At 41.5% G+C, this 18256-nt stretch overlaps 1 protein-coding gene across 1 annotated transcript; it reads right to left on the reverse strand.

The window, feature by feature from the left end:
- Nucleotides 1-13963: 13963 nt before the first annotated feature.
- Nucleotides 13964-15778, reverse strand: LOC139471890 (sperm acrosomal protein FSA-ACR.1-like). The gene is made up of 5 exons (XM_071254401.1): nucleotides 15725-15778; nucleotides 15434-15587; nucleotides 15168-15311; nucleotides 14607-14771; nucleotides 13964-14229 (listed from the first exon to the last, which is right to left on the reverse strand). The coding sequence occupies exons 1-5, from the start codon at nucleotides 15776-15778 to the stop codon at nucleotides 13964-13966; spliced, it is 783 nt and encodes a 260-aa protein (XP_071110502.1).
- Between the last annotated feature and the right edge of the window lie 2478 nt (nucleotides 15779-18256).

The raw sequence follows: 18256 nt of genomic DNA on the forward strand, positions 1-18256 counted from the left end.
ATAGCGCTCGACGATAGAAGCTCGCCGCGTCTCAGCGCTCTGTATTTATAGTGCGAAGTGGGTCACGACTATTTTGGTTGACAGCCCAAGGCTTCTGGGTAAAAAGCTCACCGCTTGACGTCATAACCAAATGTGAACGTTCACCGGTTGACTATGACATTGTTCCAAGGACAATTGCTACTGTTAAAGTATAGGGATGTTGGAGACAAACCTCTGTATGACCCTGGATTTACCTTAATGAGAACCTTTAGTTATGCCCGAGGATGGGAGCTATAACATTTCACGGTGATTTAGGGGTGATATAAGTGGTAAGGACTTGGGGGACGAGTGTTTTTACAAGTAGGTTTTCATGACATAAACAGGGAGCAGCGTAACCTGTCAAGATAAGAGGTTTTGCTATATGTGTTGTACAACGACGAAATGTTTTGTGTAAGACAGATACTTCAACTATGTATATAGTATGTGTGGTTATGTCTACGACTGATACTGTAGCTATGTATAAAGTATGTGTCGTTATGTCTACGACTGATACTTCAGCTATGTATATAGTAAGTGTCGTTATGTCTACGACTGATACTGCAGCTATGTATATAGTAAGTGTCGTTATGTCTACGACTGATACTTCACCTATGTATATAGTATGTGTCGTTATGTGTACGACTGATACTTCAGCTATGTATATAGTATGTGTCGTTATGTCTACGACAGATACTGCAGCTATGTATAAAGTATGTGTCGTTATGTCTACGACAGATACTGCAGCTATGTATATAGTATGTGTCGTTATGTCTACGACTGATACTTCAGCTATGTATATAGTATGTGTCGTTATGTGTACGACTGATACTTCAGCTATGTATATAGTATGTGTCGTTATGTCTACGACAGATACTGCAGCTATGTATAAAGTATGTGTCGTTATGTCTACGACAGATACTGCAGCTATGTATATAGTAAGTGTCGTTATGTCTACGACTGATACTGCAGCTATGTATATAGTATGTGTCGTTATGTCTACGACTGATACTGCAGCTATGTATATAGTATGTGTCGTTATGTCTACGACTGATACTGCAGCTATGTATATAGTATGTGTCGTTATGTCTACGACTGATACTGCAGCTATGTATATAGTATGTGTCGTTATGTGTACAACTGATACTTCAGCTATGTATATAGTATGTGTCGTTATGTCTACGACTGATACTTCAGCTATGTATATAGTAAGTGTCGTTATGTGTACGACAGATACTGTAGCTATGTATATAGTATGTGTCGTTATGTCTACGACTAATACTTCAGCTATGTATATAGTATGTGTCGTTATGTCTACGACTAATACTTCAGCTATGTATATAGTAAGTGTCGTTATGTCTACGACTGATACTGCAGCTATGTATATAGTAAGTGTCGTTATGTGTACGACAGATACTGTAGCTATGTATATAGTATGTGTCGTTATGTCTACGACTAATACTTCAGCTATGTATATAGTATGTGTCGTTATGTCTACGACTAATACTTCAGCTATGTATATAGTATGTGTCGTTATGTCTACGACTGATACTTCAGCTATGTATAAAGTATGTGTCGTTATGTGTACGACTGATACTTCAGCTATGTATATAGTAAGTGTCGTTATGTCTACGACAGATACTTCAGCTATGTATATAGTAAGTGTCGTTATGTCTACGACTGATACTTCAGCTATGTATAAAGTATGTGTCGTTATGTGTACGACTGATACTTCAGCTATGTATATAGTATGTGTCGTTATGTCTACGACTGATACTTCACCTATGTATAAAGTATGTGTCGTTATGTCTACGACTGATACTGCAGCTATGTATATAGTAAGTGTCGTTATGTCTACGACTGATACTTCACCTATGTATATAGTATGTGTCGTTATGTGTACGACTGATACTTCAGCTATGTATATAGTATGTGTCGTTATGTCTACGACAGATACTGCAGCTATGTATAAAGTATGTGTCGTTATGTCTACGACAGATACTGCAGCTATGTATATAGTATGTGTCGTTATGTCTACGACTGATACTTCAGCTATGTATATAGTATGTGTCGTTATGTGTACGACTGATACTTCAGCTATGTATATAGTATGTGTCGTTATGTCTACGACAGATACTGCAGCTATGTATAAAGTATGTGTCGTTATGTCTACGACAGATACTGCAGCTATGTATATAGTAAGTGTCGTTATGTCTACGACTGATACTGCAGCTATGTATATAGTATGTGTCGTTATGTCTACGACTGATACTGCAGCTATGTATATAGTATGTGTCGTTATGTCTACGACTGATACTGCAGCTATGTATATAGTATGTGTCGTTATGTCTACGACTGATACTGCAGCTATGTATATAGTATGTGTCGTTATGTGTACAACTGATACTTCAGCTATGTATATAGTATGTGTCGTTATGTCTACGACTGATACTTCAGCTATGTATATAGTAAGTGTCGTTATGTGTACGACAGATACTGTAGCTATGTATATAGTATGTGTCGTTATGTCTACGACTAATACTTCAGCTATGTATATAGTATGTGTCGTTATGTCTACGACTAATACTTCAGCTATGTATATAGTAAGTTTCGTTATGTCTACGACTGATACTGCAGCTATGTATATAGTAAGTGTCGTTATGTGTACGACAGATACTGTAGCTATGTACATAGTATGTGTCGTTATGTCTACGACTAATACTTCAGCTATGTATATAGTATGTGTCGTTATGTCTACGACTGATACTTCAGCTATGTATAAAGTATGTGTCGTTATGTGTACGACTGATACTTCAGCTATGTATATAGTAAGTGTCGTTATGTCTACGACAGATACTTCAGCTATGTATATAGTAAGTGTCGTTATGTCTACGACTGATACTTCAGCTATGTATAAAGTATGTGTCGTTATGTGTACGACTGATACTTCAGCTATGTATATAGTATGTGTCGTTATGTCTACGACTGATACTTCACCTATGTATAAAGTATGTGTCGTTATGTCTACGACTGATACTGCAGCTATGTATATAGTAAGTGTGGTTATGTCTACGACTGGTACTGCAGCTATGTATATAGTATGTGTCGTTATGTCTACGACTGATACTTCAGCTATGTATATAGTATGTGTCGTTATGTCTACGACTGATACTTCAGCTATGTATATAGTATGTGTCGTTATGTCTACGACTGATACTTCAGCTATGTATATAGTATGTGTCGTTATGTGTACGACTGATACTTCAGCTATGTATATAGTATGTGTCGTTATGTGTACGACTGATACTTCAGCTATGTATATAGTATGTGTCGTTATGTCTACGACTGATACTGCAGCTATGTATATAGTATGTGTCGTTATGTCTACGACTGATACTTCACCTATGTATATAGTATGTGTGGTTATGTGTACGACTGATACTTCAGCTATGTATATAGTATGTGTCGTTATGTCTACGACTGATACTTCAGCTATGTATATAGTATGTGTCGTTATGTCTACGACTGATACTTCAGCTATGTATATAGTAAGTGTCGTTATGTGTACGACTGATACTTCAGCTATGTATATAGTATGTGTCGTTATGTCTACGACTGATACTTCAGCTATGTATATAGTATGTGTCGTTATGTCTACGACTGATACTTCAGCTATGTATATAGTATGTGTCGTTATGTGTACGACTGATACTTCAGCTATGTATATAGTATGTGTCGTTATGTCTACGACTGATACTGCAGCTATGTATATAGTATGTGTCGTTATGTCTACGACTGATACTTCACCTATGTATATAGTATGTGTGGTTATGTGTACGACTGATACTTCAGCTATGTATATAGTATGTGTCGTTATGTCTACGACTGATACTTCAGCTATGTATATAGTATGTGTCGTTATGTCTACGACTGATACTTCAGCTATGTATATAGTAAATGTCGTTATGTGTACGACTGATACTTCAGCTATGTATATAGTATGTGTCGTTATGTCTACGACTGATACTTCACCTATGTATATAGTATGTGTCGTTATGTGTACGACTGGTACTGCAGCGATATATATAGTATGTGTCGTTATGTGTACGACTGATACTTCAGCTATGTATATAGTAAGTGTCGTTATGTCTACGACTGATACTTCACCTATGTATATAGTAAGTGTCGTTATGTCTACGACTGATACTTCAGCTATGTATATAGTATGTGTCGTTATGTCTACGACTGATGCTTCAGCTATGTATATAGTATGTGTCGTTATGTCTACGACTGATACTTCACCTATGTATATAGTAAGTGTCGTTATGTCTACGACTGATACTTCAGCTATGTATATAGTATGTGTCGTTATGTCTACGACTGATACTTCACCTATGTATATAGTATGTGTGGTTATGTGTACGACTGATACTTCAGCTATGTATATAGTATGTGTCGTTATGTGTACGACTGATACTTCACCTATGTATATAGTAAGTGTCGTTATGTCTACGACTAATACTTCAGCTATGTATATAGTATGTGTCGTTATGTCTACGACTGATACTTCAGCTATGTATATAGTATGTGTCGTTATGTCTACGACAGATACTGCAGCTATGTATATAGTATGTGTCGTTATGTCTACGACTGATACTTCAGCTATGTATATAGTATGTGTCGTTATGTCTACGACTGATACTGCAGCTATGTATATAGTATGTGTCGTTATGTCTACGACTGATACTTCACCTATGTATATAGTATGTGTCGTTATGTCTACGACTGATACTGCAGCTATGTATATAGTATGTGTCGTTATGTCTACGACTGATACTTCAGCTATGTATATAGTATGTGTCGTTATGTGTACGACTAATACTTCAGCTATGTATATAGTATGTGTCGTTATGTCTACGACTGATACTGCAGCTATGTATATAGTATGTGTCGTTATGTCTACGACTGATACTTCAGCTATGTATATAGTAAGTGTCGTTATGTCTACGACTAATACTTCAGCTATGTATATAGTATGTGTCGTTATGTCTACGACTGATACTGCAGCTATGTATATAGTATGTGTCGTTATGTCTACGACTGATACTTCAGCTATGTATATAGTAAGTGTCGTTATGTCTACGACTAATACTTCAGCTATGTATATAGTATGTGTCGTTATGTCTACGACAGATACTGCAGCTATGTATATAGTAAGTGTCGTTATGTCTACGACTGATACTTCACCTATGTATATAGTATGTGTCGTTATGTCTACGACTGATACTGCAGCTATGTATATAGTATGTGTCGTTATGTCTACGACTGATACTTCAGCTATGTATATAGTATGTGTCGTTATGTGTACGACTAATACTTCAGCTATGTATATAGTATGTGTCGTTATGTCTACGACTGATACTGCAGCTATGTCTATAGTATGTGTCGTTATGTCTACGACTGATACTTCAGCTATGTATATAGTATGTGTCGTTATGTCTACGACTGATACTGCAGCTATGTCTATAGTATGTGTCGTTATGTCTACGACTGATACTTCAGCTATGTATATAGTAAGTGTCGTTATGTCTACGACTGATACTTCAGCTATGTATATAGTATGTGTCGTTATGTCTACGACTGATGCTTCAGCTATGTATATAGTATGTGTCGTTATGTCTACGACTGATACTTCACCTATGTATATAGTAAGTGTCGTTATGTCTACGACTGATACTTCAGCTATGTATATAGTATGTGTCGTTATGTGTACGACTAATACTTCAGCTATGTATATAGTATGTGTCGTTATGTCTACGACTGATACTGCAGCTATGTCTATAGTATGTGTCGTTATGTCTACGACTGATACTTCAGCTATGTATATAGTATGTGTCGTTATGTCTACGACTGATACTGCAGCTATGTCTATAGTATGTGTCGTTATGTCTACGACTGATACTTCAGCTATGTATATAGTAAGTGTCGTTATGTCTACGACTGATACTTCAGCTATGTATATAGTATGTGTCGTTATGTCTACGACTGATGCTTCAGCTATGTATATAGTATGTGTCGTTATGTCTACGACTGATACTTCACCTATGTATATAGTAAGTGTCGTTATGTCTACGACTGATACTTCAGCTATGTATATAGTATGTGTCGTTATGTCTACGACTGATACTTCACCTATGTATATAGTATGTGTGGTTATGTGTACGACTGATACTTCAGCTATGTATATAGTATGTGTCGTTATGTGTACGACTGATACTTCACCTATGTATATAGTAAGTGTCGTTATGTCTACGACTAATACTTCAGCTATGTATATAGTATGTGTCGTTATGTCTACGACTGATACTTCAGCTATGTATATAGTATGTGTCGTTATGTCTACGACAGATACTGCAGCTATGTATATAGTATGTGTCGTTATGTCTACGACTGATACTTCAGCTATGTATATAGTAAGTGTCGTTATGTCTACGACTGATACTTCAGCTATGTATATAGTATGTGTCGTTATGTCTACGACTGATACTTCACCTATGTATATAGTATGTGTCGTTATGTCTACGACTGATACTGCAGCTATGTATATAGTATGTGTCGTTATGTCTACGACTGATACTTCAGCTATGTATATAGTATGTGTCGTTATGTGTACGACTAATACTTCAGCTATGTATATAGTATGTGTCGTTATGTCTACGACTGATACTGCAGCTATGTCTATAGTATGTGTCGTTATGTCTACGACTGATACTTCAGCTATGTATATAGTATGTGTCGTTATGTCTACGACTGATACTGCAGCTATGTCTATAGTATGTGTCGTTATGTCTACGACTGATACTTCAGCTATGTATATAGTAAGTGTCGTTATGTCTACGACTGATACTTCAGCTATGTATATAGTATGTGTCGTTATGTCTACGACTGATGCTTCAGCTATGTATATAGTATGTGTCGTTATGTCTACGACTGATACTTCACCTATGTATATAGTAAGTGTCGTTATGTCTACGACTGATACTTCAGCTATGTATATAGTATGTGTCGTTATGTCTACGACTGATACTTCACCTATGTATATAGTATGTGTGGTTATGTGTACGACTGATACTTCAGCTATGTATATAGTATGTGTCGTTATGTGTACGACTGATACTTCACCTATGTATATAGTAAGTGTCGTTATGTCTACGACTAATACTTCAGCTATGTATATAGTATGTGTCGTTATGTCTACGACTGATACTTCAGCTATGTATATAGTATGTGTCGTTATGTCTACGACAGATACTGCAGCTATGTATATAGTATGTGTCGTTATGTCTACGACTGATACTTCAGCTATGTATATAGTAAGTGTCGTTATGTCTACGACTGATACTTCAGCTATGTATATAGTATGTGTCGTTATGTCTACGACTGATACTTCACCTATGTATATAGTATGTGTCGTTATGTCTACGACTGATACTTCAGCTATGTATATAGTAAGTGTCGTTATGTCTACGACTGATACTTCAGCTATGTATATAGTATGTGTCGTTATGTGTACGACTAATACTTCAGCTATGTATATAGTATGTGTCGTTATGTCTACGACTGATACTGCAGCTATGTATATAGTATGTGTCGTTATGTCTACGACTGATACTTCAGCTATGTATATAGTAAGTGTCGTTATGTCTATGACTAATACTTCAGCTATGTATATAGTATGTGTCGTTATGTCTACGACTGATACTTCAGCTAGGTATATAGTATGTGTCGCTATGTCTACGACAGATACTTCAGCTATGTATATAGTATGTGTCGTTATGTGTACGACTGATACTGCAGCTATGTATATAGTATGTGTCGTTATGTGTACGACTGATACTTCACCTATGTATATAGTATGTGTCGTTATGTGTACGACTGATACTTCAGCTATGTATATAGTATGTGTCGTTATGTGTACGACTGATACTTCAGCTATGTATATAGTATGTGTTGTTATGTCTACGACTGATACTGCAGCTATGTATATAGTATGTGTCGTTATGTCTACGACAGATACTTCACCTATGTATATAGTATGTGTCGTTATGTCTACGACAGATACTGCAGCTATGTATATAGTAAGTGTCGTTATGTGTACGACTGATACTGCAGCTATGTATATAGTATGTGTCGTTATGTGTACGACTGATACTGCAGCTATGTATATAGTAAGTGTCGTTATGTCTACGACTGATACTGCAGCTATGTATAAAGTATGTGTCGCTATGTCTACGACTGATACTGCAGCTATGTATATAGTATGTGTCGTTATGTCTACGACTGATACTGCAGCTATGTATATAGTATGTGTCGTTATGTCTACGACTGATACTGCAGCTATGTATATAGTATGTGTCGTTATGTCTACGACTGATACTGCAGCTATGTATATAGTAAGTGTCGTTATGTCTACGACTGATACTTCAGCTATGTATATAGTATGTGTCGTTATGTCTACGACTGATACTTCAGCTATGTATATAGTATGTGTCGTTATGTGTACGACTAATACTTCAGCTATGTATATAGTATGTGTCGTTATGTCTACGACTGATACTTCAGCTATGTATATAGTATGTGTTGTTATGTGTACGACAGATACTGCAGCTATGTATATAGTATGTGTCGTTATGTGTACGACTGATACTTCAGCTATGTATATAGTATGTGTCGTTATGTGTACGACTGATACTTCAGCTATGTATATAGTATGTGTCGTTATGTGTACGAGGGGTGGATGAAACGTTCTGAGACAGTACCGTAAACTACGTTTATAACGAACACGCTTATAACGAACTTACCGATATAACGAACTTATTTTTTAGTCCCGGCCATTTGTTGTATATATGTTGTATATATGCTTATAACGAACTACGGTTATTACGAACTAAAATCAGTGGTCCCTTTGAGTTCGTTATAACCGTCGTTTACTGTATATGTAAATATATAGTACACTCTTTTGCGTTTTAAGTACAATACGTTCCATGCATAAAGGCAGCATTTGAACCAAATTAGCATATATGTTGTCTACAGGCATCAAAGTGTTTTATTGATGAAAGGACAACAGTGGCTACCGCGCTGTCATCAAGTTTCTCCTACTGAAGGGCTAACCACAACAGCCAGCCACGCGGTGTAAACTTTACGGGAGTACGCTCCTTCCTTTGCCACTGTCAAGAGGGTTCAAGAGGAGAAGAGAATCAGTTAAGATGCCGATCTAAAATTATCTGCACCCCAGGTTCCAAGCCCTAAGACAAAAACGGTCCACTTCCATCACCTATACAAAGCCTGCTCCATCACCTATACAAAACCTGCTCTATCACCTATACAAAGCCTGCTCCATCACCTATACAAAACCTGCTCTATCACCTATACAAAGCCTGCTCCATCACCTATACAAAACCTGCTCTATCACCTATACAAAGCCTGCTCCATCACCTATACAAAACCTGCTCCATCACCTATACAAAGCGTGCTCCATCATCTATACAAAACCTGCTCCATCACCTATACAAAGCCTGCTCCATCACCTACCGGTGGGCTGCGTTCCGAGATGGACTTCATCATGCCAATCTGCTGACGCAATGGCGCGAGAATATCAATGCAAAACCTGTAGGTAAACTCACTAAAGATGTGTTGTCCATGTGGTACATCTGTGTTTGACATGTTCTTTGACCCAGTTAAGGTCCAGGGAAATGAAATCCTTCCTGTGCAGACACATGCAGCTGATTCTTTCTGTGTTAGTAAACCATATTATGTACAGATAGCTTGCATACATGTCTGAAAGTTTGCGTAATGACCCCGATATACACCTCCTTGTATTGTGATGTTGACCCAGCAACGAGAGCTTTCATTATCCGATATAGTTTCCCAAGTGCTGGGTCAGGAGGCGTGGACGTAACCCAGGGAGAAGGGCCTGGGGCGATGTAACTTGAAGATATACATTTAAGGACTGCACAGTGTTTGTGCAAACCCTAATGATAGCTACTTCTATCCATTCCAGGTTAGGAGGAGCCACAGTGTTGCATTCATAACCGAGATACTAGTGTTGCCTCCCTTTAGTTCAGCCTTTGGACATTCCGGGTCAGAATAGGACCCAAGGGACGAGTCGCAAGAGCTATTTAGAATGGGGATCTGTTTGTCATGCTCGGGGATATGTCGGGGATTGCTGTGGCTTCGAATTCTAACATTCATTTACTTACGATGACAGATGGTGATTGAAAGACATCTTTTATACAACTTCACGACCGTTGGACCGCAATCTCATTAAAATCATATCTAAGTTCTCGCTGCCGCTAAGCAAAGATCTGAGGATTTCCCATTACGGGTCACGTCAGACCGACCTTGGGCGAACTTTGACCGACCACTGAAACGACTAACAAGAAGTCGACATCAGCCAATTAGAAAGCAGCTTTCTCGAGCTTTACGGCACTCTTCAACCTGGCGACCTCCATTTCAGACTACGCTTGAAAAAAATGTTGACACAGGTGAACAAACGAACATTCGAGAGTGTCTAATATATGGTTGCGATTTTTGGCAGTGCTTCCCACGTTCTGTGGAACGCCTCCTCCGTTCAAATGTTTATCCCACGGGCCGTAACTGTCGTTCGGAATAACCCGTGTTAATTTTCGAGGTTGCATGATTAAAAAACACATTCCGACTTCACTTTCATGATCTGGTAAGCGACGCCTTGATTGGTCGGATGAAAGGTCGTTCTGACGTGACTAAGATCTAATTTTAATGAGATTGGATGGACCGTGAATGAATGATCCCAGCCATGTTGTCTCCAAACGTTGCTCATAGAATTTTGATACGACATTAACCTGCTTCTCTTTCTGACCTGTAGCATAATGCAGATGTGAAGCTCGCGTGAAGCTCACATGTAGCTCGCATGTAACTAACTGCACGGTTTTAGATCTCATGTAGCTGGAGTGGTCAGACTCGGTGACTTGATTGGTTGCGCGTCATCGTATCCCAAATGCGTGGTGAGATGAGGTGAAATGGGTTAAACGTCGAATCCAAGATTATTGCACTTATATAGTGACATGCATGCACGTGTGTGTGTGTGTGTGTGTGCGTGCGTGCATGCGTGCCTGCGTGCGCGCGTGTGTGCGTGTGTGTGCGTGCGTGCGTGTGACTTTGTAGTGCTAACCTTCTGAGATAACAAAATTGAAGCAACTCAGACACGTTTACTGACTCCGAGTCGACCTTAATGGCATGCACCAGGCAGGGTAACAACAAGTACCGTCTTATAATCTTTTGAGGATCAAACCCCTGACCTTCCGCTCTCCAAGATGCGTGGATCGATGCTTATGATGTCAATAACTGGATTGTCTGGTCCTGATTCTATAGTTTACAGAACGCCATATAGCTGGGATAGTGTTGAGCGTGGCGGTAACAAGAACTAAACAAATGCTATTCTGTACCACACCTGTAGTGGAGTTAAGTAGATCTCTTGCGGCTCAAACTGGTTGAAAATGTCACATTTGCCCGTTACTGAAGTTGAATATGCAGCACTACTTGGTTTGATGTATAACATACAGTCCGTTGTTTCGCATTTTTGATGATTTGATACTTTGGTGTTGCTGCGTTTTGCATATCCCAGTGGAGCTACTTTTGTGTGAATGGTCACAACAATGTAGCTCTAAAACGTGCTCTGAGAATTCCGATAGGACTTTAAACCTGTTAGTCATCCGCTGCGAAAAGCCTGGTGGCCTTTTACGACAAGCATGGGTTGCTGAAGACCTTTTCTAATCCGAATTTTCACGTGCACTTTGTTTCTTGAGCTCTATGGAATAATTGTAGATGTAACTTACTGCCACATCAGCATGCTACACATCTGACCCAGTTTGCTGAGGGGCCACAATTTGCTTGCAGAGTTGCCTGCTTCGATTCACCTATCGGGGTTCGAATCCCATATTTACCCTGATTACAATTCCAGGTTTGTCTGCCCCAAACCGATGAGTGTAGCTGCTAATAAAGTCGTGAATGTCGACGACCTGCATCGTCTTGGAGATATTTCATGCATGTCCACCAATGAAAATGTCATCGTTAGAAATACAGTTTCATCTATCTTTCCCCAAATTCAGCGCACCAAGCGACTATGTCACGTGCAGGTTTTGTTTGGGCGATACTCAACAATATAAATAAACTTCAGTGAACCCTCATTGTTTGCTTGTTGGTGGATTGGTTAACGTCACTCTCAGTACTATTGCAACTATACCACAGTGGCTTGTAAATAGTATGTGATATTTACGATTATGAGCACAGTCCTCGCCGTCTGGGTATGATGACGTCGGTCCTGACCACCCGACCCATTTAGTTGGCTTGGTCACCCAAAATACAAACATGTATTGGGACTCGAACTCTGATTTTCGGTGAGACGAGCTATACTTAAAAACTAGGATTTCCTGTTGGGTTCTTTCAAATTTGTTATTGTAAGTATGAATAATAATTGTCATGGAAGCTATTTGTACAAGACGTGTTCGGTTACAATCAGGTCAAACAACAGCCCGTCAGTTTACTGTCCCTTGTCCGAAGATTACAGTGCATGAATGCCATAGTAACGACGACATTATTTACTTTGTGTCTCAGATCTTCTCGTGATCATTAATTGTCCTACACACGAACTTGTGTCGAGGAATGCGGCCAGTGGGGTAATTGACAATACACCTGCTCTCAACACTGACCTGCTGTGGACATGTCGGTCAACACGTGACCAGGGTGCAGGGTTTCGAGACATCACGTGTATCCTCGTCATTTTTCAACAAAATCGGAGTCGAATACAAAATTCATATAAATTGTAAACAATTAAAAGTCTAAATGTCCTAAGATATAAGGTATCACTTGAAATGTTTGATGGTTGTTTAACGCCGATTTCAGCAATATTCCAGGTATTTGACAGCGTCTGTAAATAATCGAGTCTGGACCAGACAACCCAGTGAAACAGGAGTATACACACGCGGTAACTTCCCCCTGCACCTAGTCTGCAGATTCTTAATGTAATATTCCATGTTTTAGGTTGATTGTACCTGCACTTGGTTCTTCATTGAAGATACCGTGTCATGTTCATTCATGTTTTCATGGAATGTTTTGTCGAAAGTAACTCTGACCTGCTGCCGACATATCGGTCAACACCTGACCAGGGTGCTGGGGTTCGAGAAATCACGTGTATACTCGTCAGCAGGCGAGACTATGTAAACACGTATAACGGTACATATTGACCTATAGTCAGAATGCTATCATTCGGTCAGCAGGAATTAATCGTCAATAAATGAATCGGCAAATATGTTTGTATGTAAACGTCGCACCAGGTAACACGCCGACGATGGGCCACCTTATCGAATAATCTAGTTCATTATATCAAATAAAATAATTCATTATATCGAATAAATAATTCGTGATCCATGCCTGCCGTAAGAAGCGACTATGCTTGTCGTAAGAGGCGACTAACAGGATCGGGTGGTCAGGCTCGGTGACTTGGTTGATGCATGCCATCGTATCCCAGTTGCGTTGATCGATGATCATGCTGTCTATCACTGGATTATCTGGTCACTGATTATCTATCACTCGATTATTTACAGAACGCCGTCAAAGAGCTTGAATATTGCTGAGTGCGGCGTTAAAACAACAAACAAACAAAATTTAGCATAAATAGCATATTTATTTAAAAAAAGGCCCCAAAGCGATTTATTTATTGGGGCGTCTTGGTTATGTGGAGGCAAACCTGGCCCGTAAGTCATTCATTCCACCCAGTATTAGTCTCTTAGATTATTATCTGTTTAATACTAGAATTATACCTATATTTTGAAATACGTTCCTTGTCGTCACTATTTGTGTTCAGTGTTTAATTCTCCACATGTGTTTACCCTTGGTTATTTTAGTAAGTGTCTTATTTCTTATTATCCCCTCCGCTCCGCTCCGCTCCACTCCTCTCCACTCCACTCCGCTCCACTCCTCTCCACTCCACTCCACTCCACTCCACTCCGCTCCGCTCCGCTCCGCTCCACCACTCCACTCCGCTCCACTCCTCTCCACTCCACTCCGCTCCGCTCCGCTCCACTCCACCACTCAACTCCGCTCCGCTCCGCTCCACTCCACTCCACTCCACTCCACTCCACTCCACTCCACTCCACTCCACCACTCCACTCCGCTCCACTACTCCACTCCACTCCACTCCACTACTCCACTCCGCTCCGCTCCGCTCCACTCCACCACTCCACTCCGCTCCACTCCACCACTCCACTCCGCTCCACTACTCCACTCCACTCCGCTCCACTCCTCTCCACTCCACTCCGCTCCGCTCCTCTCCACTCCACTCCGCTCCGCTCCTCTCCACTCCACTCCGCTCCGCTCCGCTCCACTCCACTCCGCTCCACTCCTCTCCACTCCACTCCACTCCACTCCGCTCCGCTCCTCTCCACTCCACACCTCTCCACTCCACTCCTCTCCACTCCACTCCACTCCACCACTCCACTCCGCTCCACTCCACCACTCCACTCCGCTCCACTCCTCTCCACTCCGCTCCACTCCACTCCGCTCCACTCCTCTCCGCTCCACTCCGCTCCACTCCTCTCCACTCCGCTCCTCTCCACTCCACTCCGCTCCGCTCCGCTCCGCTCCTCTCCACTCCACTCCGCTCCGCTCCGCTCCGCTCCACCACTCCACTCCGCTCCACTCCACCACTCCACTCCGCTCCACTCCTCTCCACTCCACTCCACTCCTCTCCACTCCACTCCGCTCCGCTCCGCTCCACTCCTCTCCACTCCACTCCACCACTCCACTACTCCACTCCGCTCCGCTCCGCTCCACTCCACCACTCCACTCCGCTCCACTCCACCACTCCACTCCGCTCCACTACTCCACTCCACTCCGCTCCACTCCTCTCCACTCCACTCCGCTCCGCTCCACTCCGCTCCACTCCTCTCCACTCCACTCCGCTCCGCTCCTCTCCTCTCCACTCCACTCCTCTCCTCTCCACTCCGCTCCGCTCCGCTCCACTCCACTCCGCTCCGCTCCGCTCCACTCCGCTCCGCTCCACTCCACTCCACTCCACTCCTCTCCACTCCACTCCGCTCCACTCCTCTCCACTCCACTCCACTCCACTCCGCTCCGCTCCACTCCGCTCCGCTCCACTCCACTCCACTCCACTCCTCTCCACTCCCCTCCGCTCCACTCCTCTCCACTCCACTCCACTCCACTCCGCTCCGCTCCACTCCGCTCCGCTCCACTCCACTCCACTCCTCTCCACTCCACTCCGCTCCACTCCTCTCCACTCCACTCCGCTCCGCTCCGCTCCACTCCACCACTCCACTCCGCTCCACTACTCCACTCCACTCCACTCCACTCCGCTCCACTCCACTCCACTCCACTCCACTCCACTCCGCTCCGCTCCACTCCGCTCCGCTCCACTCCACTCCACTCCACTCCTCTCCACTCCCCTCCGCTCCACTCCTCTCCACTCCACTCCACTCCACTCCGCTCCGCTCCACTCCGCTCCGCTCCACTCCACTCCACTCCTCTCCACTCCACTCCGCTCCACTCCTCTCCACTCCACTCCGCTCCGCTCCGCTCCACTCCACCACTCCACTCCGCTCCACTACTCCACTCCACTCCACTCCACTCCGCTCCACTCCACTCCACTCCACTCCACTCCACTCCACTCCACTCCACTCCACTCCACTCCACTCCACTCCACTCCACTCATCTCATCTCATCTTACACCGGCTTTATAGTGCTAGCCCACTGAGATACCATGCCGCAGTTTGACCGTGATAACTCCCCTGAGACACAGTATACGTTTATTTGAAAAGAACAGGTACTTGCGCCAGTTCAGTTACATGCCTTAGCTTTTTCCCCTTAACACCGAGTGCAAGGCAGTGTAACAACAAGTACAATCCTTTAACGTCTTTTTATGCCAAGTGATCAGACGCTCTATCCACTAGATCACAGAGGCCGTCTATCGTCAATAGAAGAAACATACATGCTCAGTTTTGTTTGTTTGTTTGTTTGTTTGTTGTCTAACGAAGCACTCAGCAAGACTGCTGATTTATGACGACGGTCTGTAAATAACCAAGTCTGGACCAGAACATCCAGTGATTGATATCATGAGCATCGATCATCATTGGGATACGATGACATGCATCAACCAAGTCAGCGAGCCTGACCACCCGATCCCGTTAGTCGCCTCTTACGACAAGCATGATCGCCTCGCACGTTATGTATAGTCGCCTCTTACGACAAGCATGGACGCCTCTTACGACATGTATAGTCGCCTCTTACGACAAGCATGATCGCCTCTTACGACATGTAAAGTCGCCGCTTACGACAAGCATGGACGCCTCTTACGACAAGCATGGGTTGCTGAAGACTCATTATTTCTACCTGGATCTTCACGTGTGATTTAATTGGAGGAAAGAAAGAACAATTAGAACTAACAAAAGTCAAAATAAGCATAATATATATGTAGGTCAACAGACATGCCCACATATCTTCCCTATAACACAATGATACAAGCAGACCTGACTGTAATGACTGAGTTAGGGTTAAAACGTAACGTTGCAGCCATATACGAGAACAAATCGTGGAAATAAAAACATTAATGTCAATATATTGATACGGAATAACTTGCCATATTGATAATAACTAGTGAAGCGTTATTAGCAGACACGGTGGTACATGGATGTCAAAGATAGAAGCTGTGTCAATTATACCATTCACAAGAAGTTAAAGAACATCCGATTCTTTCATATTACTATAGTTACCATGCATGGCAGGTGAGCTAAAATAGATTCATGGCAATAACTCTGACATTTTAGTTTCATCATGTAATTTAGTGTATGGTTAGTTTGTACTGTTTTTCGCAATATCACAAATGTCCTTCGCGTTTTGACCATGCTCTGTTTATTCTGACGATGATCTCCTCAGTCCTGAGCCAATAACGCTGAAACCAATGATGGTAGCTAAATGTTGTTCAAGAGGTTCGAATCCAAATTTCAGTACGGGGGCCACAGCTGCCATATGTATATAACCTTCTTTTGAACTGTTTTTGTTTGTTCGTTAAATATTTAGTGTTAGCTTTTGGTCCTCAGTATTTATGCAGAAAATGTTTGAATATCAACGCTGACAGCAAGTTTTATTGTGGCTATCTTTGTTGACATCAAAAACTGTTAAGGTATCCAGGTGCACAAAGTTTTCTAAATAGTGTGTACACCGTCACGTATTGACTTCGCTGCTACAGACGATGGAATGTGTATTTCACCTCGTTATATTTCATTACATTATCAGTTAACCTGTTAATAAGTAGACATCCGAAGGGATTAGAACTTGTCTCCAGACACTTATGCTTGTCATAAGAGGCTACGAAAAAGATCGTGTGGCCAGACTCGGTGATTTGGTTGACTGCGCATATAATCGTTTCAATCACTGCATTGCCTGGCCCAGGACAATGTGTGCAGCCCGCCATCATAGAGCTGGAATATTGCTTTGTGCGGTGTTGGACAACAAACTAACCAAACAAAACCATATCAATAAACATAACCGTATTTGTTTGTTGTTTACTCTAAAGACACACTATTTTAATTTGTTGGTTGCTTTACGCCACAGTTATCAATATTTATTTTGGTGTTTTAGGCTACAATCATCAATATTTGTTTGAATGTTTTACACTGAAGTCATCAATATCTATTTGATGTTTCACGCTGCAGTCATCAATATTTATTTGGGGGTATTACGCTGCAGTCATCGATATTTATTTTGATGTTTTACGCTGAAGTCATCGATATATCTATTTGATGTTTCAAAATTTATTTGGGTGTTTTTCGTTGAAGTCAGTATTTATTTGGGTGTATTCCGCTGCAGTTATCGATATCTATTTGGGTGTATTACGCTGCAGTCATCGATATCTATTTGGTAGTATTATGCTGCAGTCATAGATATGTATTTGGTAGTATTACGCTGCAGTCATCAATATTTATTTGCGAGTATTACGCTGCAGTTATCGATATTTATTTGCGAGTATTACGCTGCAGTCATCAATATTTATTTGCGAGTATTACGCTGCACTCATCAATATTTTATGTATGTTTACCGCTGCTTTCCATCTATATCAGAGCGGGCTGTAAAGACCAGTCTGACCATTCTGACCACATCGATCCCCACTGTCCTTGCATCTAACGAAGCATGG

The sequence above is a fragment of the Haliotis cracherodii genome, unplaced genomic scaffold (genome assembly GCF_022045235.1).
Source record: "Haliotis cracherodii isolate W230 unplaced genomic scaffold, xgHalCrac1.p SCAF_23, whole genome shotgun sequence".
Taxonomy (NCBI): domain Eukaryota; kingdom Metazoa; phylum Mollusca; class Gastropoda; order Lepetellida; family Haliotidae; genus Haliotis; species Haliotis cracherodii.